Below are 25962 nucleotides of genomic sequence, written 5' to 3'. Positions count from 1 at the left end.
TCAATGTGAATGTTAGCGCTGAACATAAAATCATATGCAAGACCAATAAAAGCAGTGCATAGGTTTCTGCAATCCGAGTAATAAGTGCTTTCCGAACGAAATTAAGCGATGCTGCTGAAGTACTAACCAGCATGCCGCCTACTGGCAATTCGCGTGACTATACCATTATCAGAGCCGTCTACAAGACTAAAAAATCAGAGAGAACAAAAAGCTTTACACTGTGCATCAGCGGTGGCAAATCTCATACAAAGGACGATGGGCCCACAGACTGATCCCAGTTCTCTGAAAACTAGGGAAGCTGTCAGCGAAACGTCATCTTTAATTTTGACAAAATTAAGAAACTTACAATAGATTGGGCCGAATGCGAAGAGCTTGATAAGCTAGCCGACAGGGTACTGCTCGAAAATTCTACGAAAAGATGCGGCGACTAACAGAAGGTTTTAAGACCGGAGCATACTCTTGCTGAACTCCCAGAGATTATTTAGTGACTGATGCCCAGAGCATGCAAAAATTATGGAGGGAACACTTCTCTAGTCTGCTAAATGCCAGAGAAAGCATAACACTAGGAGATGGTGAACCCAATTCCCCAATTGATGATGATAGAGCAGACGTTCCATTACCCGACCATGAAGAAGTTCGAATAGCAATTACCCGTGAGAAGCGTGGCCGATGGATTGCCGGCCGAGCTATTCAAATGCGGCAGCGAAGAATCGATAAGGAGCATGCATCAGCTTCTTTGTCGAATATGGTCGGACGAAAGCATGTTCAACGATTGGAATTTAATTGTACACTGCCCAATCCACAAAAAAGACCCCACAATCTGCGCCAACTACCGTAGGATAAGCCTGCTAAACATCGCATATAATGTTCTCTCGAGAGTATTGTGTGAAAGATTAAAGTCCACCGTCGATAAACTGATTGGATCTTATCAGTGTGACTTTAGGCCTGGCAAATCAACAACAGACCAGATATTCACTATTCGTCAAATCTGGGAAAAGCTCTGTAAAAAGAAAAGCGACACAGACCACCTCTTCGTCGATTTCAAAGCTCTGTCAGGATCGGGAAGGACCTCTCCGAGCCTTTCGATATCAAACGAGGTTTTAGACAAGGCCACTCTCTTTCGTGTGACTTCTTCAAATTTCTTCTGGAGAAAATAATTCGTGCTGCAGAACTAAACCGAGAAGGTACAATCTTCTATAAGACTGTACAGCTCCTGGCGTATGCTGATGATATTGACATCATTGGCCTTAACAACCGCGCCGTTAGTTTTACTTTCTTCAGAATGTATAAGGAAACGAAGCAAATGTGTGTGGTAGTGAACGAGGGCAAGACAGAATATCTCCTCCTATCAAACAAACAGTCGTCACACTCGCGAATTGTCTCCCACGTCACTGTTGACAGTCTTCGAAGTCGTAGATAATTTCGTCTATCTTGGAGCCAGTATTAAAAGCAATAACGATATCAGCCTGGAAGTCTAACGCAGAATAGCTCTTGCCAACAGATTTCTTTTCAAGAAGCTGCTCATTTGTCGAAACTGGCGATATCGGACCACTATAACAGCTATACCATACAAACTGAATGATCGGAATCAAGTGCTTGTATGGAAAACTTTCGCATTTGACAAGATATGTTCACGAAATTTGGTATAGATTATTTTCTAAGGCAACAGTGTAATCTCCGAAGAAATTATTCAGATCGGTTAACTATAGCATATAGCTGCCATACAAACAGAACGATCGGAATCAAGGGCTTGTATGGAGAACTTTCGCATTTGTCAAGATATATATTCACGAAATTTGGTACAGATTATTTTCTAAGACAACAATGTAATCTGCGAAGAAATTGTTCAGATCGGTTAACTATAGCATATAGCTGCCATACAAACTGAATGATCGGAATCAAATGCTTGCATGGGAAACTTCCTCATTTGACGATATATCTTCACGAAATTTGACATGGATTACTGCTTAAGGTAATAACATAATCTCCGAAAAAACTGTTCAGATCGGATTACTATAGCATATAGCTTCCATACAAACTGGGCACATAGTTACTAAGAGAAATGCACTTGTGAAGGGTATATTAGCTTCGGTGCAGTCGAAGTTAACGTTTTTTCTTGTTTATTATTATTAACTTGCTTTTAATTCCGAGAACTATCAATGCCCAGAACTCTTCGAAATAAACTTCTCAGCCGATATATCAATACAACAAACACTGTCATTCATTTAGAATATTTATTAATAATTTTCATTTATCGCATATTTTTTTATGATTTTGCTTGTAAATTAATAAACAAGCCAAAAGCTTACAATAGAAAATAAGTACATATGTGTGAAAAACATATTAAATTATAACGGAACTACATATATAGCAAGTATAATAACGCTGTTGGTTTAAAGTAAGCTTCTAACTAAATGAACCGATAACATATTTTTAGCATTTTAATATTATTTAACAGCTTTGTTCTTTGGCTTTCTTCCTAATTTATCTTCTGTAAGAATCTAAGTATGTATGTATATATATTTATAAGTGTATATGTATAATAGTATGAGTATAAGCTGCACTTGTAGTACATATACATACAGATGTAAATTAATATGTAATCATACATTGAAAATATTTAAGCACAATCGATATACTATTAGTAAATTAATCGATAAACGCTATTTCTATGAGCTTAGCAATAAATTTTCAACAAATTGTTAAAAACGACTTACAATAAGCACTAAATTAGGGTATGAAATGATGATAATTATGAAATATTTTAACCGATTATTTATGCTACACGAATCGCTTACAATTAATGGCTGGAATCACTTAGTGTTCTTAAAAGCACTTGGAAACTTTAGTTAAGAAATATCAATCACAAAACACCATATTTTACGTATTTAAATAAAATTATTGTTAATGTCTTTATGAATGCTTGTTTTCATTTCTCGTCGCAGTAATTCTAATTTTTATAACATATACGTAAGTATGTACTATATAATGTACGTCGTTTAGTTTTCGAAGCAAAGCGTTGTCATACATATACATACACACACATGCACATATATAACGTTTAGATGAGTCTAATATTTGATTGACTTATTCTTTCTTCTCATTATGAATATTCTACTCAACAGGCATCAGTTGGGTCCCACCGAAAGGAAGATTTGCCGCTATTGATTCCGTATACGAATTGGGATCATCTGCTATATAACCGACTTTGATAGTGATATCTGTTAAATTAGAAAGGGAAATACAGATATTCAAATTTATTATTAACAATTTCATATTTTAAATAAACGTATGTATATTTAACAAGTAAGGAAGGGTTTAAGTTCGGGTGTAACCGAACATTTTATACTCTTGAAACTTGCAAAAATCAAAGCCGGGGAAATACTTTATGGTGTAAAACGTCAATCAGAGGATCGAAATCCTAGCAATTTTATATATTTTTATTTTATATGTACATTAGGGTTTTTTTTTTTTGAACTATTAATTTTTTTCAATCCCCTCAAGAAATTTCCTTGGAAATACCCAAAAAACAATTCCCTGAAAATTTGAGCCCTTAATATTAACATTAAGAACTGGACCAAGGCATGTAAAAATTTTCCATTGAAAATACATGACAATCGTGATTCTTTATCTTTAAATTTCTATAGCTCAGAGGTATTTTATGGCATCGCTTTGACTTTAGACACATATGCGTCAGAATTGAACATTCTACAAAACTGCCCATCGCGACAAAGTCGAAACTCACACCGGTGAGGTAGTACGGGGCTTTAAGCCTGATTTTTCCACGAAATCCGCATTTTTTTTGTAAATATCTCGTAAACGGCAAGTGCTATAGAAAAAATGTTCATGAAAAACTTGTAGGAAATTTTATTTGCTATGAAAAAGGTCCGATGTTAAAATCGCTATCATTAATACTTTTCGAGATATTCGGCTTTTTAAGTAAGGCTTTATAGAATTTTCATATTAGTATTTATCTATTTTTCCAAATAATATAAATAAACTACGCTACTTCGGACTGAGTAGGCAATTGAAGAGTAAAGTCCTCTCTCGACGAACAAAAACCAAACTCTATAAGTCGCTCATAATTCCCGTCCTGCTATATGGTGCAGAGGCTTGGACGATGACGTCAACTAATGAGTCGACGTTGAGAGTTTTCGAGAGAAAAGTTCTGCGAAAGATTTATGGTCCTTTGCGCATTGGCCACGGCGAATATCGCATTCGATGGAACGATGAGCTGTACGAGATATACGACGACATTGACATAGTACTTCAGCGAATTAAAAGACAGCGGCTACGCTGGCTAGGTCATGTTGTCCGGATGGACGAAAACACTCCAGCTCTGAAAGTATTCGACGCAGTACCCGCCGGGGGAAGCAGAGGAAGAGGAAGCCCTCCACTCCGTTGGAAGGACCAGGTGGAGAAGGACCTGGCTTCGCTTGGAATATCCAATTGGCCCCACTTAGCGGAAAGAAGAAACGACTGGCGCGCTGTTGTTAACTCGGCTATAATCGCGTTAGCGGTGTCAACGCCAATTAAGAAGATGACATACTATTAACATTTCACATAATAAAAAACCAATCATATAGAGTAAAGTCAGTCGAAAATCCTGATATTAGTTATATGGGGGCTAGGCCAAGTTTTTGCTCAAATTTAACTATTTTCGGCACAAAAATACACTGTTATGGAGTAAAACATGCTCTCTTACTTTCATTACCATAACTCAGATGTTGGCCGGAGGTTCGAAAATCTTTATTTTAGGTATGTTTGGGGCTAAGGGAAGTATTGATCCGATTCAACCGGTTTTTGACATACAGATATACCATTATAAGAGATGGATTATCCCTTAATTTCAGTTATAAATAACACACATTGACCGTATTTTCCATCAAAAGTCAACTATAGCTACCGAGGTCTAAATATTCGGTACCTAGGGGCTTGAGCAGTTTTTATTGGATTGAAATAATTTTTAACATAAGGTGGCACACACTAAAGACATTATTAGTGCAAAGTTTTATCCCGTTATATTAATTTCTTCTTGATTTGTGTACTGGAAACTGAACGAATCAAATGGAATTTAAGGTTGTGCTATGTGGGAAGTAGGAGTGGTTATTGTCCGATTTCGCTCATTTTCACAATGGGATATAGAAATATGAAAAAAATGCCACGAACCAAATTTTGTTGAAATCGGTTAGTCGGGTCTCGAGATATGGGATTTCACCAAAAAGTCGGCTCTCTCATACCATCTCGGTGGTAAAATTTAATGGCTTTGGTGTACTTAGTTATTGATTTATCGCACTTTCAGTAGTTTTGAACAGTACCGGTATATGGGGAGTGAGCGGGGTTTTCATCCGATTTCATCCATTTTCACAAATTTGGTATCTTATTAACTGATTTCTGATATAATTTTTCTAGGCTGGGATGACTGTCAGTGACATCTGTGCCAAATGCCACATCAAAATAATCATTAGTGTTTAGTATATGCTTGTCATAAAGATGAGTTAAATTATTCAACAAAGAAGTTGTATTACATTTTTTGTGCGGAATCAGATTTCTTGTGTCGAAACGTTAAGAATGTTGGAAATGGCCTTCGGTGCTAATTGTTTGTCGCAAGCAATTGTTTTTTATTGGTACAAGTTATTCAAAAAGGGCCGTGAACGCGTTAACGACGAACCATGTTCCGGACGGCCATCAACATCAACTGATGCTCAACACGTCAATTAAATAAAAGGAGAATCAACGATAAACAGTCAAAGATCTTACTGGCATCGTTGGAATGTTGCAAGGATCAGTGAAAACCATTTCGAAAAATCATTTGGGTCTAAGAAAAGTGAAAGTATGATTGGTTTCAAAATCACTAAATTTTTTCGAAAACAGCGTCGCGTTAACGTCTGTGAAACAATGCTTTTCGACTACCGGAATGTGATGAAACGTATTATTACAGACGATGAGTCTTGGATCAATGCTTACGACCCAGAAACAGACGATCAAGCGAATATCGTTTCAAAGCTGAGCCGAAGCCAAAAAACCACGTCAAATGAGTTCAAAAATCAAGGCTATGTTGAAAGTTTTCTTCGATTATCGGGGTGAGGTGCAGTTCGAGTTCCTTCCGACTAGTCAAACTGTCAACGAAGAACACGGTTTGGGTGTTATGCGTCGTTGAAGTAAAATTATTCGTAAAAAGAAGCCGGAGTTCTGGACCAATTGATTCTTTTTGAACTTTTCGCCAAAACTACCGTATTCACTTGATTAAGCTTCGAATGACTTCTGGCTATTCAGCAAACTCAAACGAGCGCTCTGGGGAAACCGTTTTGAGTCAATTGAAGATATTAAACGTGAATAGCTTCATTGACACAAGTGTTATGGGGCCAATGGGGATTCTTTCGCAGCCATTTCCCACTTAACTTATTTGTAAAATATTTGTTTAAATTTTTTGGAATAGTTTTGGTTTGGTGTTGTATCGAAGATAGAAGAAGGAACAGCATTTTCGGCATATTATACTATTAAGAGGGTAAAAATTGGGTCCAAACAAGAGGAAAATTACGTCATATGTAAGGAGAAGATGTGTTGACCGAACGCCAATGCCATGGGCATAGGACTGATTTTATTCTGCCGCGACTGCACTTCGGAGCTAGCGCACACCGACTGGATTCGGTAGAAGGCGTTCCTAGCCAACGAACGAGTGGTCAGTTGTCTAGGAGCACCTGGAGAAACAGGACAAACATTGTCTTTTTTGACATCAAAGACATCGTCCACCATGAATTTGTTCTCCTGAACAAAATTTCTCAACATTTTAAGTGGAAAATCACAAGCTGTTGTTGAAATGCCGTTACATTCTCAAAAATATACTGTTTGTTTTGCCTTATGAGGAAAGGGAATCATTCAGATTCGTATTTCTTTAGAAATGAAGCCGACGATACTGTTGCAGTTAATGGAGAATACTGTAGAGCCTAACAAGACGTCTCTAATTGTCATACAGCGAACGAAACACTAAATATATTCTAGGGAAATTTTGGTAAGCGCAGTATCTTGCATGATGGGCCTGTGGCGTGGCTTACAAGATTGATCCGATTTGAGTGTCCGTTTCAAATTATATTCTTTGTGTGTATATATATTTTGTTATGTACATTGTATTGCATATGCATAAGCGTATAATTATATAAACTACTTATATATTTTACATATATATTATTGGATTGTTCTGCTTTCCGATTAAAAGTATTTTACAATTTATCTATTTGAGTTGGTACTTGGTTAATATAAAGGAAATTTAAGCTTGCGATGCGGCATAGAAATTTCGGGGACGAGTGCTCGGGTGTTTTTTTAGACGTGTGGTTTTCAAGGTTTTTCGATATTGGCGATGCATCTAATATTCCGTCGATATGATAATAATAAAATACATGCTTTTATGATATCATAATGCTGTTTCGATCAAGTCAGTTTCAATTTCGAAAGCAGTCCTTGTGGCTAACTTTATCAAACGCCTTTGCAACATCCAAAAACACGGTAGAACTGAATTTTTTTCATCATAGGCTTTTTAAATAATGTGTGTAATTCTGTGGATTTGATCAATCGTAGAATGGTTAGCTCGGAACCCAAATTTATCCACTGGAATTATGGTTTTTCGTTCTATGATTTTATTGAGACGTTTTATGTGAATTTTCTTAAAATATCTTCAATATCATCGGAAGTAGAAGTAGAAGTGTTATGAGCCAGTAAGAAGATACATCATATCTTAGTTTTCCAGTCTTTTGAATCATTATAACATAAGGAATTTTCCAATAAGTTGGAATTTATTATCGTCATTTAAGATAAAAAGACGCGTTAATAACGTCTTTTTATCTTAAATGTTGGTAATTTTTACTATACTTATTGGATGAAGCTGTTTCAGAACCTCGACAGTAAACAGGTCGTAACCGGGAATTTTTTGTTTTTCATATTTTTGATTTTCTTTCCCAGCTCACTGCTTGTGTAATTTCAAATTTCTTCGCTTTCTTGACTGGAAACAGAAGGAAAATCTACGTGTGTTTCATATGGGGAGAATAATTTGACTAATTAATACGAAAATACTTCCACTTTGTTGAATTATCTCGTTTCCAACTATCAGCATTTATTTTAATGGGACATACTTGAGATTTTGGTGTTTGTAATCTCTTACAGCTTTTCCAAAGAGTGTACTCGAAATTTCTTTTATTGGTTAGGGACCGAAGATATATTTTGCGAAATTTTCATTTTTAAACCTCATAATTTTCTGATTAAGATCATTAGAAACTTGATTTAAAATATTTTGATTTTCAACTAGGCAACGAGTTTACAGCAATTTTCCTTACTTCCGTAGTACTTTTCCAAGCTGCGAAAAATTTCAGATTCCAGTTGTTCAGTATTTAATATAGAGTCATATTTACTTTCATAACATTCCATGATATTTCTAAAGTATTCCCAATCTTTACGTTTATTGCCCAAGACCGCTGTTTTGCCTTTAAAGATGACAGTTTTACTATAGGTTAAATAGATTGGAGAATGATCCGAGTTAAGGTCATAACCCTGATAGCTTGATCGACAGATAGTTCCGGTATATTTTGCTGACAATGAAGTAATCTATTAGATCTGGAATCTTTTGGCTATCTGTTGGCCAATATGAGGGTAAGCTCTTCGAGAATGCATAATTTCTGGTTAACTGCAGTGATTTTAAGCCCGAGGCCTTATAAGAGTATATAAGGTGCACTGTTGCTGTAAAAAGTTGTCTCTCGGCATTAATTTATTTGGTTAGTTGTCTGAAATGCTTTTTCAAATATCTTTATAATACAGCCTAATTATATGCGTTTCATTTCTTCTTGAAAACCACATGTCTCAAAAAAACACCCTTAAATAATGTCACAACACAGCATATAAATCTAAGTTTCTTTAGGATTTGAATAGCGGTATATTGTTTCTTAAATAGCGCAAAAAATTAGTTACAACAAATCTTAAATGTGCATTAATTACGGACATAGAGCAAAGCAAAAGCGGAAACATAACCACAAAACACAGAGAGAAACACAAAACATGAGTACAAAACATAAAATAACGAATACTCAAAATAATTACGGTAAAACAACTGAACAAAATACAACAAAATGCTTACCTCAAATATGTTTGTATGTCAAGTGGACTTAGGCGAATGAACTAAATGGCATAAAAACAAAAACTAAATAAAAAGTAAATGAAAAGTAAATAAAAAAACATGTTTTCGTTTAAATATTTTTGAATTTCGATATATTTTTATTATCATTACCATTTTTTTCAAACGTAATCATTCATGTTTCTTGACTGTTAAGATTAAAGAAGTAAAGTCACTTAAACAATGTAAATACAAATAATTATCATAATGTTTATAGACACGCTTAGCAGCATTATAAACGGTAGAGTTTTTTTTTGTTTTTGTTTTTATTAAAGTAATGAATTTTAATTTCTTCTTCTTCTTGCCTAAGCTAACTACAGCTAATTAGTTATACTTAAAATTAAACGCAAGTTAATTAATTAAAAAGAATAATAATTTACAAAAAGTTTATGTTTATACTTAAGCAAAACTTAAGAAACGACATTTGAGTAACGGTTTCTTATGCGGTTTAGTGAAATGTTGCTTATAAAGTTTTACTTTTGGTTTTTTTTGTTTTTGTTTTTGTTTTGTTTTTGTATTAATTTATGTTTTATCATTATATTTCTCTTTGCTTTCTTACTATAATTTTTTGCGCTACATATTAACAATTTACAAAAGTTTATTTTATGCTTTACTTTTTATTAATTACAATAAATTAATTACAAAATTATAATATTTGGTATCCGTTCTATTTCTACTCAAAATATATATGTATATGCCTTTGCATGTCGACTGCAAAAGGGTGTGTAAAGGGTTCACGCCATTTTTTTCGTATTCGTTGCTTTCGTCATTTAAACTGTCGAGTGCGCGACAGCTGGCGTACTTTTTTCAAGTATTGAAACATTAAAAAATTTTTTATCGGTTATGTTTCGGTTATGAACAGGTTAAAAACACGTGAATAATTTTTTTATCGGAAAAAAACTGGTTAAATTTATGTGCATAATTTTTTATCGGTTATGTTTCGGTTATAAACCGGTTAAAATCACGTGAATAATTTTTTATCGGTTATGTTATGAACTGGTTAAACTCACGTGAATATATTGCTGTTTTGGTTATAAACTCGTTAAAACAACGTGTACATATTACTGTTTCGGTTATAAACCGGTTAAATTCACGTGATATATGTATGTATAACCGCTTTCGCACGTGTTTTTCGCAAAAATCGTAATTAATATTTTTTTGTGTCAGTTAAAATAGAAGCAAGTGCAAACCTGCTCTCATACTCATTCTCAGTTCAATATTGACTCTCTCTCTCTCGCTCATTTGTTTTCAACAGCAACGAGGAGCGTACATTTCATTTTCAAAATTTTGTTGCTAAATAAATTCTTTTGTGCTTGATTAGTAAATATAATTATTTGCTTTAAATATGCTTTAAATATTCATTAAATATTCGTGTGTGTGAGTCGATTGTTTCTTAAACATAGGACAAAAATTAAAAATAAAAAAAAAAATTATACTTTATATTTACACTTTTATTACAATAGTTGTATTTACGGCTACGCTGTCGGGCAAATACATAATATATTTTCGAAAATATATGCAAAATGTGCGCTTTGTTCGTGATTAAAACAAAAACACAGTATTAAATTTAAAGCCTTAAGCAAAAGTAAAATCAAATAATATTTAACATAAATTTATTTATTTAAAAAGTAGGAAGGAAACTTTTAGTTTAGAAATCCTTTAGATTAAATACTGTTGTCTAAGTCGGCGGGTTGCAACGACGCTGCAAAACCGAGGCGCTCAGCATTACACTGTGAGCGCAAATGTTTCGAAAAAAACTCAAACAATATTTCAAAATTGCAATTTTTTTGTTTTGTTGAATTTTGTGCTCGCAAGTATCGTTCGGTTACGTGGAGTTTTTAGTTATCAGTTTGATGTGCGCAGTTCTGTCGGCATTAACATGCTTGTTGTACCATATATGTATATGAAATATTTTTTATATATAATTTTTTTTTATAATTTATTTTTTTATATATTTTATTTTTTATATAATTTTTTCTTTGATAATTTTTTTTTATATAATTTTTTTATGTATTTTTTTTTATATAATACACATGTTTATACTATATTTACACACTTATGCGTGTTTCGTTAAAATGTATAATTTTGGTTATGTTGGCAAAAATAGCGGTAAACATCATCTCAACGGCACAACTGACTAGGCTCAACCCACTGCTCAGGTTTATTGCTCAGACCTATGCACAACTATTTATTGACAAACATACATATGTATATATGCAAGAGAGCGCTTTCGCGACTCGTCACAAATCGTCGCGCTGGCAGTTGATTTTCAGTTCAATATTATTGGCTTCTAATGTACGTTTTCACAATTTTTTCAGCGCAGTTATTAAATAAACAAAATATTTCGCTTTATAATTAAACAGAAATCGCCAAAACTCGTTAATCTTAACAAGGTAAAACAACAAAAAAAAAAAACAAAAAAAAACGCAACAGAAATCATACAGTTAATTGTGGTAGGTATTTGGCCGTAGATTGCAACAAAAAATCTGTGAAAAAAATCAAAACATAATAAATAGATTATTGTTTTGCTGTGTGTATTTGCAAATAAAAATTCAAAATGGCAATACTCAAAATTCACTAAAAGTATTACAGTTTATTCGCTAAAACAACTTTGGAGTGAAAGTCAAAAGAAGGGAGAAACTAGTTAGTTTGTTTAGGTGAATAATGTCACCGACTAAAGCGTATGAAAGCGGGAGTTATGAAGGAGTACGAAATTAAATAGAAAATCAAACAAAAAAAAGATCTAAAGAACTATAACTAGAAGAGGCTTCAACTACCCAAATACCAAACCACAAATATTATTAATGCAGTGCAGCTACAGCCAAAGTGTTAAACAATACAAACCAAAAAAACAACTAAAATTTAAACCAAAAAAACTAAAATTCAAACCAAAAAAAAATTCAAAAACAAAAAAAAATTCACAACATTAAAAAGAACTAAAATTCAAAACAAAAAAAAATAAAAACTAAAATTCAAACCAAAAAATAAAATAAAATTCAAAACAAAAAAAACTAAAATTCAAATCAAGAAACTAAAATTCAAACCAAAATAGTTAGCTTGGCAATACTTGCATAAAACAACTAGTCTTAAGTGATTACATGGGCTTCAGCGCTTCAAAAAATCGACTGTTTTTTTGTCCTATTTAATGCCATAACATCTCTAGCATATTGCCTAAAATGCAAGTTGATCCGAGTAACAGTTTTGCAGATACAGCCTTTAAAAGTTGAGAGGTCAGCTATATAGTCGCTTTAAGGGTATTCTAGTCTAGAAATATAAAAAAAATCGATTTTTTCCACATATATTATCAAAGTTTAACTATTCAAGAATATGTCTGAAAAGAGATTTCTGAGAACTGAGAATTTTTGGAGATAAAGGTGTTTTGCTGATCCGCGATACTGTTTTTTTCAAAACGATAATCACGATTAGAACTTAAAACTTGAGATTCACAGGACCGATTCACCGACAATTTTTACAGCTCTTCTTTATAACCTAACCCTAAACACAAATTTCAATTTTTTAAAATTTTTAAAAATTTTGAAACAGTCGAAAAAGTAGTACTGGTTCAGCCGGAACTTAAATTTAAAACGCATTTTTCGCGAAACTGTCTTTTTTCAAAACGATAGCCATGATTTCTCAATTTTTACTGGATCGATTTACCTAAAATTTTTAGAGTGCCTTCTTTATAATCTTTCTCTGTCACCGAATTTTAATAATTAATATTTTTTTAAAAATTGGAAACTGTCAAAAAAGAATTGTAGTACAAAAGTTTTTTTTGTAGGCAGTCACCATTTCGTGTAAAAATTTGTGTCCATTTACATTAAGGGGTTATATACAGTTAGAACTTTCAAAAAATCGATCTTTTTCATTTCATTTTCTTAATGTACATATATTTAAGATTATGCACATACAATTTTATATTATTCCGGTTAATATTTTCGAAGTTACACCCAAATTTGAGAAGGCGTTTTAGAGTGCTTGAAAGTATATTCCAAACTTTAAATGCGTTTTTCTCAAAGTGGTGACCAACATTACTCAAAAACGACTAAGCCGATTAGTTTCAAATTTCAACGCGAGGTTATTAAATATATTTTTTTTAGTAATTAATCCAAGATGTCTTCTCACAGGAAAATAGTTTTTTTATAAACAATTTAAGGCCGACATTTTGGTAAAAAATCGATTTTTTTTTTTAGAAACCATCATTTTGTCAAAAAATTTTATTTTGCTTTTTACTACGATTTGCTTTACTAGATTTAACATTACTTTAGCAATATCTGTTTAGTTTTTTAATTTCAGAAGATCCAGCTCAGAAATAGCAAGATCAGCACAAAATGTCTGTTTTGAGAGCAGCTCCCGGAGGTCAGCTGTAGTTCCTTTCCAGTTAAATATTGTTACTAATACAAAGTTTTAAAATACAGTTAAGAGATCCCATAATATGTGTACAAATCTTTGGATCAATAAATTTAAAACTTTTCTCAGAAAAATTCTGGAAAATTCGCGTTTTTTCGGCCTTCAAATTGTATATAATCTCTTAATAATTTGTTTTCGGTTTTAGATTGCTGAGAAGCTTGAAATCTTGGTTATGATCTCGTATCAATTGTTTGAGAAGATTTTGCAAATTTATGGCTCTTAAAATCACCCGATAGATTGCTAGAGGCTTGAAATCTTGGTTTGATCTCGGCGTTTGGGACCCCCTGTTAATTTTTGAAAGTTTTATTTCTTTTTTTGAGTGTGTTCTGTATTTTTTGTAATGTTAATAAATAACTTATAAAAAATGGATAGCAAAAATTGAAAATTACCTGAGATTCATGCCTCTAGACTATAATACCTCCTTTAAGCCTTAAACGCGTTCTGTTCGAAACTGTGTTTACAAAGTCGGTTGTCGGAAACATATCTCGCGAGCTAATTAAATTTAATACAGGTTTTCGAGGTATAATTTAAAAGGTCTTGAACAAAGATTTTGCTTTCAATTACGACTATTTAAAACAAGACAACAAGAAATTTGAATTTTTTGGAAAAAAATTTCACAATTTTCCTATGTAAACCACGTTTTTTTCTTTTTACTTCATCTAATCCTGTAAATAGTTCTGCTGTCAACGCGGAGGCACGCCTTTTCCCAGCGCCTATCTTGACGTCTGTGTTGAATATTTCACTTTTGAAAAGTTCAAAAATCTTTGTGAAATATGTATCTTTCGATTAATAAGTTCCATAAAATATTTAATTTTTCACAAAAAAAAGTGTTGAGCAAAATTTATTGAAATGTTGTCGTTTTTTGTTCGAAGAAACCCATGTAACCCCTTAAGAATACATATACATATAGAGCGGCTTCGCTTGAATAAAATTATGTCAGTTTTGTATTTTAGCTATGACAAGTGACAATTTTGACCTAAAATGCTACGAAGAAATTGCTCAAATGAAACGATCGATGTGGTAGAAGAATCAGTGTTCTGTAATCAATAGTAGTTTCTGAACTTGATACGAAGAAATGATTAGAAAAATCGGTGTTCTGTAGTCAATATTTGTTTCTGAACTCGATCGATTTATAAGGCATAAGGAACGGTGTTCTGTAATCAATATTTGTTTCTGAACTTAATGCCTTTGCTTAGCACTATTTCGGCGCTCGGTTTCAACTGTGACGTGGTTGAGGAGGATGCAAATGGTTTTCGCAAATGTGACGTTCATGAGCGACAGTTGTGTTGTTGAGTTTGTCAGTTGGGCTGAGATGTGCTAAATTCGTTAAAGGATTTGCGAAAAGATGCCGTTGAAAATATGGTATGTTTCATAGTGGGGCACGCTAGTGTTTATGCCATTATGATTATTTTCGTTTTTTTTCTGTGTTCTTTTTAGAATTAAGAGCGAGGCTATGCGAGTACCAAAATAAAAAGTATTTGTCAAAATCTCATCAATTTTATGATTTCATTATGTATTACAACTATTTACGGTCTATATGTGAGATGTATATGCATGTATGTGTTTGTGTGTGTGTGCGTGTGTGTGAGTATGTGTCCATGATGATTTGAAATAAATAGAACGGCGAAGTGTGTAGTTGATGAGATTATGTGGGCGTACCCATGTTTGCACACACACACACACGCACACTTACAGCCGTGTGTGTGTGCGCATGTATAGTATGTGCATGTGTGTGGACGCGAGCAAGAGAGCCTCTTATTTTCAGAAATATCTATTACTATTACTTTCGTAATTACACGTTGGTTCGCAGTATTTGTTAACATTTTTGTTGTTATTGTTGTTCTGCTTGGTTTCAATGCTTGCAAGCATATTTTAATGCATTTCCTCTAAAACTGCTTAGAATATATAATGTTTTTTGCCTTTGTTTTTGTTTAAGTTTTTTGTTTTTGTTTTTTTTTTCTTTTTGTAAAGTTCTTTGCTTGTAAATAAATACGTAAACTAAAGTTAATAAATAATTTAAAAATAATAAAATATTTTTAAGTGGTATTATTAATGGTAAAAAACAAATTAAACTAAATAAAACAACGAAAGCGCAGTAGAAGTAAGAGGAACAGAATAAGTAAATAACATGGAGTATATATTATTGCGTAAAATAAACCTTCTATAGCACCGTTATTTTTACAAAACAAAATCGTACGCTAAGTTCTTTCACCATTCTCATGAAGTTCCATCAGCTTAGTGGCTTTTAAATACTACTTTTTTTATTAACTTTTTAACTTTGAGCTTTCAACTTGCTTTGCTTTTGCGTTTAAGTGTCAAATCGCTGAATTTGAAATGTTTTTTTATTTAATTAAAAATATTAGTTGTTGGAATGTGTTTTGAAATTATTTGCGAAATTTAAGCTTCATTAATATGTGTGTATGTGTATGTATGTGTTTGTGTGTGCATTTATGTAGATTCGCTTTGATACGCAGGAGTTGCGAAAAGCACCCAAAATATACATATGTGTTGTATATATTCCTATATTAGGGTGGGTCAAAAAAAAGTCAAACATTTTTATTTTGATTCGCTATGATACGCAGGAATTACGAGAAACACCCAAAATATGTGTTTACACGTATCTAACCCTATATTAGGGTGGGTCAAAAAAAAATCGAAAATTTTTATGTAGATTCGTTATGATACGCAGGAATTACGAGAAACACCCAAAATATGTGTTTACACGTATCTAACCCTATATTAGGATGAGTCAAAAATTCGAAAATTTTTATGTAGATTCGCTTTGATACGCAGGAGTTACGAAAAACACCCAAAATACATATGGGTATACATATATGTATGTACATATGCACATACATACATATGTACATACATACATACATACATACGTATACAACAATATATTAGAGTGGGTCAAAAAAAACGAAAATTTTTATGTAGGTTCGCTATGATAGGCACGAGTTACGAAAATCACCCAAAATACGTGTATATATGCATCTATTCCTACATTAGGGTGGGTTTAAAAACCGAAAAGTTTTATGAAGATTCGCTATGATGCGCAGGAATTACGAGAAACACCCAAAATATGTGTTTACACATATCTAGCCCTATATTAGGGTGGGTCAAAAAAAGTCTAAAATTGTTATGTTATGTAGATTCGCTTTGATACGCAGTAATTACGAAAATCCCCCAGACTATGTGTATATATGTACGTATCTATATCTATATTAGGGTGCGTCAATAAAGACGAAAATTTTTGTGTAAGTCAAAAAAATCGAAAATTTTGATGTAGAATCAATTTAAAATGCAGGAGTTACGAAAAACACCCAAAATATGTGTATAGACGTATTTATCCCCATATTAGGGTGGGTCAAAAATTTGAAATTTTTTTTCGCTTGATACTCTGAAAATAGGTTCCTAAACACATCTAAGAAAGTCGCTCCAAGTATGAGCCTTTAACCGTAACGAGAAGGTCCTCCACCTTACAGTTTTCTGTTTACTTATTATCAGCTAGAAACATTCAAATCTCGTTTCCAACTACTGAAAAAATGTCTTATTTCATAAATTTTGTAGGAAATCGAAAGCTGTTCGAAAAAGCTGTTTTACGATTTTTTCGTAAGCCTGACTGCTTAAAAGTTATTAACGGTTGAAGTTTGTTTATTTAAGATAACCTTTTTCTTATAAATTTTATAAATAAAACAGAAAACTCATAATTATGTTGGAAATTGTTTGCTCTGCAAAAATGCTCACTATTTTTCGGAGTACCAAGCCAAAAAATAATATTTATTTTTTTGTTTTAATATTTTTTTAAGCTATGCATGCATTTATACGTTAAAGTAGTTGCTTGCAGCTGTTTTAATTTGAATTTGTACTATTTTTTTCTGTTTCTGTTTCTGTTTGCGTTAGAAAAGTTTTACAGCGGTACATGCATATACAAATATGCATATTTATATGTGTGCGTTTGGGATAAGTTTCGTTTCATCGCCTACTTTAGTTAAACTCAACAAATTACTATTTTCTGATCTCAGTTTCTGTTCCTGTTTGCGTTAGAAAAGTTCTACAGCGTTTCTGTTTCTGTCTCTGTTTCTGTTCCTGTTTGTGTTAGCAAAGTTCTACAGCGTTACATGCACACACAAAAAAAATGTACGTGTAATATGTGTGTGTGGTTGTGTTTGTGGTAACTTGCGGTTCAACTTCGTACTACAGTTGAACTCAACAAATAAATAATTATTATGTGTTAGCATTTTCTATTTTATCAGTATTATATTGTTTATAACTAATTTTTGGTTTATTGCGCTTTTGTAAATGTTGATTTCGTGTATGTTTGTATGTGTGTGTGATGGTGCAATTCATTATGCATGAGTATATGTATTTTTGGTATATTTCGTAGATAGTTAAATTGAAAACATTCGATTCGAATGACATGCATACATACATACATATGTACATACATATCTAAGTATGTAAGTAGTTGTAAGTATGTATGCGCTTTCAATTTTCTTTAATTTCTTCTATGCCGCATACTTCTGTATAACACTTGGTGGCGGGTTTCTTCTTTTAATTGCAAGAAGTTTTTATTTTTTTTACTCAAGTTAAACCAAACGTGATGCTATAGAAAAGCCTACTTTAGCAATAATAAACTCCCAAAAACTTCTCACATTCTTGGGCATTATTGTACGTACTGGGAGATAAATTATTGACTTCCTTGCGGTCGCAGCGTTCACCAATGAATCCCTCCGGGCATCTGAAATTGAAAAGTACAAAACGATCAAATATTAGAAAGTTTTTTCAGCGTTTGAATTCAAGGCAGATTTAAATATGGATAAATAACAGAGAATCATAGATTTACAAAGCTATAATTGTCTAAGATGTACGTTTATATAGGGTGATCCAAGTAGAGGCACTTTTTTCAATAGCCTGTTTTTGACAGCTAATGCGTGAGTCGTGTCAGGCACATCGCTTCGCTCTATGGGCTCTTGAAAAGTTCCAAAGAGTTCCGAAGAAGGAAACCTTGAAGTGGATCACCCTATATCTACTTTATAGGGTCTTCGACGTTTACTTTAGGGTATTACAAACGTCGTGGCAAACTTAATACACCCTGTTTAGGGTATAAAAATACACAAGCGCTTCCTTTTTATCACAGAAGCGCCAGAAACCTCAAAGAAACAAGTCTCTGACCAAGTGTTTTCCGAAGCATTCCGATCAAAGCAAGCAAGTACACTATATAAATTATAAAATTTCTCATATTAAATTTTTAACATTTTTTAGAATACAACTTTGATGCACTTATGTTCTAGTGTTTGCAAGAATTTATGCTTTCTATATAAAAAAAAACCATGGTGGACCGCGTTAGCGTAGATATCAATTAGTTTAGTTAAACAATTTAGTTTTACTGCAATTTGAGACAGCTACATTGAGTGATTGCAACATCAATCCATTCACCCCTTCACAGTCCGGGCTCGATTTCATGCCGCAGCTTGCTCCGACGCGAAGACACTTTTGGCTGAAGGAGTTTTGTTTACACCATAGCCCTTGATTGGTTTGTCTAAATATAAATCACCAACAACAAACACGAATAGACTCTAATGCACATACAGAGAGGACACAGCGGCATTGCGCGCTCAAGTGGTGGTTGCCAGGTCGCTAGAGTCGCTGGCGTAGTCACTGAACGCATGCATGTTGCTTGCCGTATATGTGTATGTGTGCCTTAAAAGTGTTCCGCTTGCAACGAGCAGTCAATAGTAGCATTCTAGGTTGCTCTTGCATACGCACATTGGTACGTTAGTGCCTAAAGAGTGCTCAAAATGACAAATTCACTATTATGATTGATAGCGCGCGTTCTCAGGGACGACATATAGTCCGCACCGAAGGCTTTATTACTGTGGAGTAGAGTATCGAAGAAGAAGATCGGAATGTGTTCATCCGCCAATGCGCGCAACAACTTTATGAAAGATTTTGTGGAAGAATATTGCGGACTTACAAAATCGAACTCGTTCAAGCAATGAAGCCGAACGATTATCAAGCGCATCGCATGTTCGGTGGTTAGGCCCAAAATGACTTAGTAATCGAACAAGAAGGAAACGTTAGTGCATATGTCTACAAAAATGAAGCCAACCATAATGTTACAGGCTATGGGAAACACTATAGAGTCATGGTTTATGACTTTTTAATGCCAGAATTGGTTGATGTTAACGTGGACCTTTAGCTCCAACAAGACGGCGCTACCGAGTTTATTGAAAAGCATGTCTCCCGTCGTAAGTCTGTGGCGTGGGCTCCAAGATCGTGCGAGTTAACACTGCTAGCCTAGTTTTTATGGTGTTATGTGAAGTCGCTTGCCTACGCAGATAAGCTTGAGACTATTGACACATTGGAAGACAATATGCGGCGCGTTATTGCTGACATACGATCGCAATTGCTCCTTAGAGCAATTTGGGTCCATGAGCTGGAATTTAATCGAACCAGCCGCTTCGAGAAACTCTTATCTTTATAGAAGAGCTAAATGCTTGGTCAAAACAATAAAATATATGCGTTTTATTTCTTCCCTTTAAGTATGTATACAAGTGACGGGTTATTCAATAAGGACGTTACAAAAGTAGCCCGATAGGGAAAGCAAACGACGCCATAGTTTTTTTTCTTTCATTTGACATTTCTCTTCAATAAGGTTTGCCATTTCACCATGGAAAGATATACAATCCAAGTCGAAACTATTAAAATTTACTACCAAATTTCGGAGTCAGTGGCCTCAACTTATAGAGCGCCACGTACAATTTATTGCCGTCATAATCATTCCTGTCAGTTCAACAATTGAGCGCCTAGTGGAAAAATTTGAATCCACAGGCACAACCCAAAACGTTCCCGTGTCAGTGAGATAAAGAAGTGTCCGTAGTCTCGAGAATATGGTTGCCGCTACCGCATCAAGAATCCGGATTTCCATCGAAAAATCATCTTCAGCCATAAGGCTCATTTCTGGCGGAATGGCTTCGTCCATAAGCAAATTATGCGTTATTGGTCTGTCAACAATCCACACCTACTCCATGAGTCACCATTGCCTCCCGAAAAGATACCGTTTGGTGTGGTTTATGGGCCTGCGGCGTCATTGGGCCGTACTTCATCCATGATGAGCAAGACCGCCACGTTACTGTGAATGGGAATCGCGACCGCTCAATGCATATTTTTGGCCCGAGCGCTCTTATTGAAAACCCTGTTGTTTTAATGTCGCTACTTGCCGGAGATGTAAAAAAACGATGCCCAAACTTACACTCAACAAAGGCGACTTTGTCTATTAGGGTGAAAGTGGCGGGCGACTCCGCATATTTGTCTATTAAAATGTCGCAACAATACACTGTGCACTTACGCCTGCGCCCATACGGACACAAATGAGTATGAGTACGAGGCGCTGAAGTAAAGTGCAGCCAAAGTGCTAAAGCGTATGCGCTGTGGAAATATTTTGGTAGGGCGTACTTTTATGATGTTTTTCAATTTCATATTTTTAGCCACATCGTACATTCGCTTTTGTTTTTTATTTTTATGTGTTTCTGATTTTTAAGCATACAAACGTACACTTATGAGATTTAACAAATTAACTATTAAGAATGGCGGCGGCGGCGGCGGCGCTAGTGTAAAATGAGGGTCACCATCCGCCGCTGTTTTCGTTGTGGTTTGGTGGCGCAAAAGTGGCACGCTGTTCCCCAAACAAATCATTTTATTTTTATACTTTTCCGTTTATTAAGCAGAAATCGCGTGCGTTCATACAGCAAATCTCTGTGCGCCATACTTCCAATTGTCACCAGAGAAAAACGTTGGATTTCGCCACAGATGTGTCAAACGAACGATGTCGAAAGTAATCAATGGACTGTTGACATTTTTATTGTTTTGCAGATGGAATGAAGATGAGCAAAATACTTGTATCTGGCTGACTTGACAACAAGATACGGAAAAATAAAGAAATCCAATCTTAAATCAAGAGCATGAAGCGCCAAAAAATTAGAGTCGCTCGTAGAGAAACAAAAAACTGGTTGGATCATTTCTCCACCCCACAATACTCTGCAACGGTTTACAGCAACTCTATGTGTGTATGCATGTGTGTGCGTGTGTCGTGCGCGTACTTCAGTGCACTCGGTTGTCGTGAACGCGCGCTGTGTCTGCCTTCATTTTTGTGATCTTCATTTGTTCAGCGCCCTGCCTGCCCTGCTTGCACGTGTTCGTATCGCAAATGGAGTGCGTGTGCGCAATGTGAATTATGTCTTTCAGCGCGTCAATTTATTTCCAAATGCGCTGCGATCCCTGAAATCTTTGCATCTTTACAACTACATAAACACATGCACACATTCAAGTGTACATTTACATATACATATACATATATACTCATATAATATATCTAGATGTGTAGATATGTTTGCTTATGCCGTCAACGTGCACTCGCTCGCGCACTTTGTGATTATTCCGGGGCAGTGTTCGACGTCTGCCGCTTCCCAACGCGCGTTACATGCCCCAAAACTTGTGTGCGGCGCTAAGGAACGATTACTTTGTTATATGCCTGCCTACATACTTATACGTATATATATTTATATATCGACATGCTGTTCTTTGAGGTTGTTTTGCATCCAGTACCATGCGCTGCTGCCCTTCATGCAGCTATACTATACATATGTTTGTATGTGTTGTTGTATTGTAATGTATTTTTCTTCTAACTAACTAATTTAGTACTAATTTCATGTTTAAGTTTTAGAACTGCTGAAAATATTCTAATTTTTGTTACCTGTTTCCATACTTACATGCAAGAGAATGAGTTGATTTCCGTATAGAAATGACAGGTGCCACCATTCATACAGAATTCAGCGGCATCATCGGAACAGACTTTGCCAGTGCCGCCTGCTAGATTTGTTGTAGAACGTGTCTCTGAAATGTCAAAAAAGGATTTAGTTTATTTGTTTGAGAGTTAAAGTAAGTCAAACAATTAAAGGTCGGGCGATTTCGGAGGCCTTACAAAATTGATTAAAACCGCAATGCCCAAATCAGATCTGTGAATTGCAGCCAAAGCCTGTCCTATACATAAAAAGGGAACTAGACCGCATGCTTGTAATATTCTATAGAAGCAAGGGTGCTTATCTCTCAATGGATGGGTAATAACTAAAGGCTATGTACATTCTCGGCTGCAATTTAAATTTTCTTGGTGCTTTTATCTAAAAAAGGATGATTTGGACTTAAGGTACGATGAGACTGATGATGACTGTGGTGCCGCTTTGGAAAGAAAGCGAACAGCTTACAACGCAACGTTACAATCGATCACAACACGTGCGGGAGGGGACAGACCCGAGAATTGAAGAGGGAAGAGAGACGCTTTTGCAGACAGAAAAACAGAGAGGCCGAAATGCGTGGGTATGAAGAGCTTAAAAAGCTGACCGACAGGGGTAATGCTCGAACATTCTGCGAAAAGAAACGGCGACTAACTGAAGGTTTAAATACCGGAGAATGTTTTAATACTCTTGTAGAACCCTCAGAGGTGATGCCCAGAACATACTAAAATTATGGAGAGAACACTTCTCCAGCCAGCTGAATAGTAGTGAAAGCATAACATCTGGGGATGTTGAACTTGATTCCCCAATCGATGACGATGGAGGGGACGTTCCTTTGTCCTACCATGAAGAAGTCCGCATAGCAATTACCTGTCTGAAGAACAAAAAAGCGGCCGATGGATTGCCAGCTGAGCTATTCAAACACGGCGGCGAAGAACTGATAAGAAGCAGGCATCAGTCCCTTTGTAGAATATGGTCGGACAAAAGCGTGCCCGAAGATTGGAACTTCAGTGTGCTCTGCCCAATCTACAAACTGTGGGTTCTCCCACTATCTGCGACAATGACCATGGAATAAGCTCTCCCAACATCACATATAAGATTCTATCGAGCGTATTGTGTGAAAGATTAAAACTCACCGCCAACAAATTGATTGGACCTGGCAAATCAACAATCAGATATTCACCAAGCGCTAAATCTTGGAAAAGACCGTGAAAAGAAGACCGTCATACACTACTTCTTCTTCGTCGATTTCAAAGCTGCTTCTTCTGACAGCACGAAAAATATCTGCCTCCATGCCGCTGTGACTAAATTTGGCATCTCCACAAAGCTTATGCGGCTTTGTATATTGACGTTGAGCAATACCATTAGCTCCGTCAGGATCGGGAAGGACCTTTGGGCCGTTCGATACCAAACAAGGTTTCATACAAGGCGACTCCATATCGTGCGAATTCTTCAATAATTTTTCGAGCTACCGTGCAGATAAGAGAAGGTACAATCTTCTACAAGAGTGTACAACTGTTGGCGGACGCCGGACCATTGTTATCATTGACCACAACAACCGCGCCGTTAGTTCTTCTTTCTCCAGGTTAAACAAAGAAGCGAAGCAGATGGGACTGGGAGTGAATGGCAAGACGAAATATCTCCTGTCATCAAACAGTCGTCGTATTCGCGACTTGGCTCCTACGTCACTGTTGACAGTCATAATTTCGAAGTCGTAGATAATTTCTTCTATCTTGGAACTAGTTTTAACACCAACAACAACATCAGCCTCGAAATTCAACGCAGAATAACTCTTGCAACCAAATTCTCAAGTCACTCATCATCCCCGCCCTGCTATTTGGAAGTGAAGACATCATCTGATGAATCGGCGTTACGAGTTTTCGAAAGAAAGATTCTGCGGAAGATTTATGATCCTCTGAGCATTGGCAATGGCGAATACCGCAGTCGATGGAACGATGAGCTGTACGAGATATACGACGACATTGACATAGTTTAGCGTATTAAGAAACAGCCGCTGCGCTGGCTAGGTCATGTTGCCCGAATGGATGAAAACGCTCCAGTTTTGAGAGTATTCGAAGCAGTACCCGCTGGGGGAAGCAGAGAAAGAGGAAGACTTCTACTTCGTTGGAAAGACCAGGTGGAGAAAGACCTGGCTCCACTTGGAATTTCCAATGGGGGTCGAGCAGCGAAAAGGAAGAACGACTGAGGCGCTCGGCAGTAACCGCGTAAGCGTTGTCAACGCCAATAAAGATGAAGATGGGTCTTCAATGTTTCCTACTAGGAGTTACCAGCTTAATTTAACCTGTTCAGGGTAGAAAAAAGAGCAGAGCTAAAAAAGCCTTCAGTGCAGTGATCAGATAAAAGCGGCTTATGCGGTTGTTGACTCAGCTGTGGTTTTTGTCCAATTTGAGGAGTGTGTGTTGATATTATTTGATCCTGATGAGGCCTGGCTAGTGGCAATCAATACTTTTGCTGTTGGCCCTGTACTGAGATTGCACAGAAGACCTTGCATAAGACCAACGAATATCCAACTAAGTAAACTCAATAACTGGAACTACTATAATCAATATACTATATATGTGAAGTCCATCTGTGATTATGATTTAATCTGCATTATAGTAATTTATGCTGACTCATTTCCACCTCACATTTCCTTCTGCAAATGGTTATGAGGTCGGTTATGCATTTTACAGAGCCACTTTCAGTTTAACATAAATTTTCTTCAACAAATATACAAAAGTGGAGAGTGCAAAGAGGACTTAAGGCACAGCACTGCAGCTCACATAATCTACACAAGCAATAATAATTTTGTAAGAAAGGAAATGTTGCGATAAATCACAAATTAATTGGAGCGCAATAATTTGTGTGAAGAAAGCGAAAACGAAAGAAATGAAAAGAAAATTTTAAAAAATAAACAGCGCGCAGATATATGGCGTAGAAAATGCAAATATACAAGTATATATGCTGTTTTATTCACGATCGCATCTGCTGTATTCGGTGGATGCGCTACTCACCTGGATCCGCTTTGATTGCTATGATGCGTCGAGCTGGCTCCTGATTGATTTTATTTTTGGCACGGCATTCGTAATGCCCCGTATCGGAGATGTTAAACGAACGAATGATCAGCTCGGAGCGCATTCTGTCGGTGTGTTCCAAAGTGGGTGTTGGTGTTGGTGGTGATGTGTGTGAAGAATTGTTGTTGTAGCACATGCAAACACAATTAGACATATAATTACTGGTAAAGTGCAAAATAAATTAGCTTAATTTGTTGTTACTCACTTGAAGTGCCGAAATTTGTATAATTTCCGATTGCGATTAATCGATTTGCCATCCTTGAACCAGGTGACCTTAGGCGGCGGCCTGCCCTGCACCTTGCAAACAATGTGCAACTCTTTACCGATTTCCATCGTCCGATTGGTGGTTATATTTCGTATCGATGCGAGCTGTGCTGTAAACAATTTAAAGCAAAAATATTTCGTAATTACTAATGAATCGTATCGGTTGGATTTGAAGCGAAAGAAACAAAACTAATGAAATATTTTAATTATTTAATAAAAATAGATAAAACATGAAAGTACGAAGCATGTGTAGAACAAGAAAATG

The 25962-nt window shown here is 35.5% G+C and overlaps 1 protein-coding gene across 3 annotated transcripts in view; it reads right to left on the bottom strand.

Moving 5' to 3' along the window:
- Positions 1 to 2220: 2220 nt before the first annotated feature.
- Positions 2221 to 25962, bottom strand: part of LOC126762993 (protein vein) — a 136492-nt gene continuing 112750 nt past the window's right edge. Inside the window, exons 3-7 of one of the 3 annotated variants that reach the window (XM_050480132.1) lie at positions 25639 to 25807; positions 25374 to 25498; positions 22339 to 22462; positions 18247 to 18308; positions 2221 to 3221 (exon numbers count right to left, since the gene is read on the bottom strand). In XM_050480132.1, coding sequence (XP_050336089.1) covers positions 3115 to 3221; positions 18247 to 18308; positions 22339 to 22462; positions 25374 to 25498; positions 25639 to 25807 — 587 coding nt within the window. In that variant the 3' untranslated portion in view covers positions 2221 to 3114. Of the gene's footprint in view, positions 3222 to 9223; positions 11644 to 18246; positions 18309 to 22338; positions 22463 to 25373; positions 25499 to 25638; positions 25808 to 25962 lie in introns of those variants that run through there. The other 2 variants (XM_050480134.1, XM_050480135.1) reach the window with 2 other exon arrangements.

Source organism: Bactrocera neohumeralis, chromosome 6, assembly GCF_024586455.1.
Source record: "Bactrocera neohumeralis isolate Rockhampton chromosome 6, APGP_CSIRO_Bneo_wtdbg2-racon-allhic-juicebox.fasta_v2, whole genome shotgun sequence".
Classification (NCBI taxonomy): domain Eukaryota; kingdom Metazoa; phylum Arthropoda; class Insecta; order Diptera; family Tephritidae; genus Bactrocera; species Bactrocera neohumeralis.
This window is presented reverse-complemented; position numbering and strand designations above follow the sequence as displayed.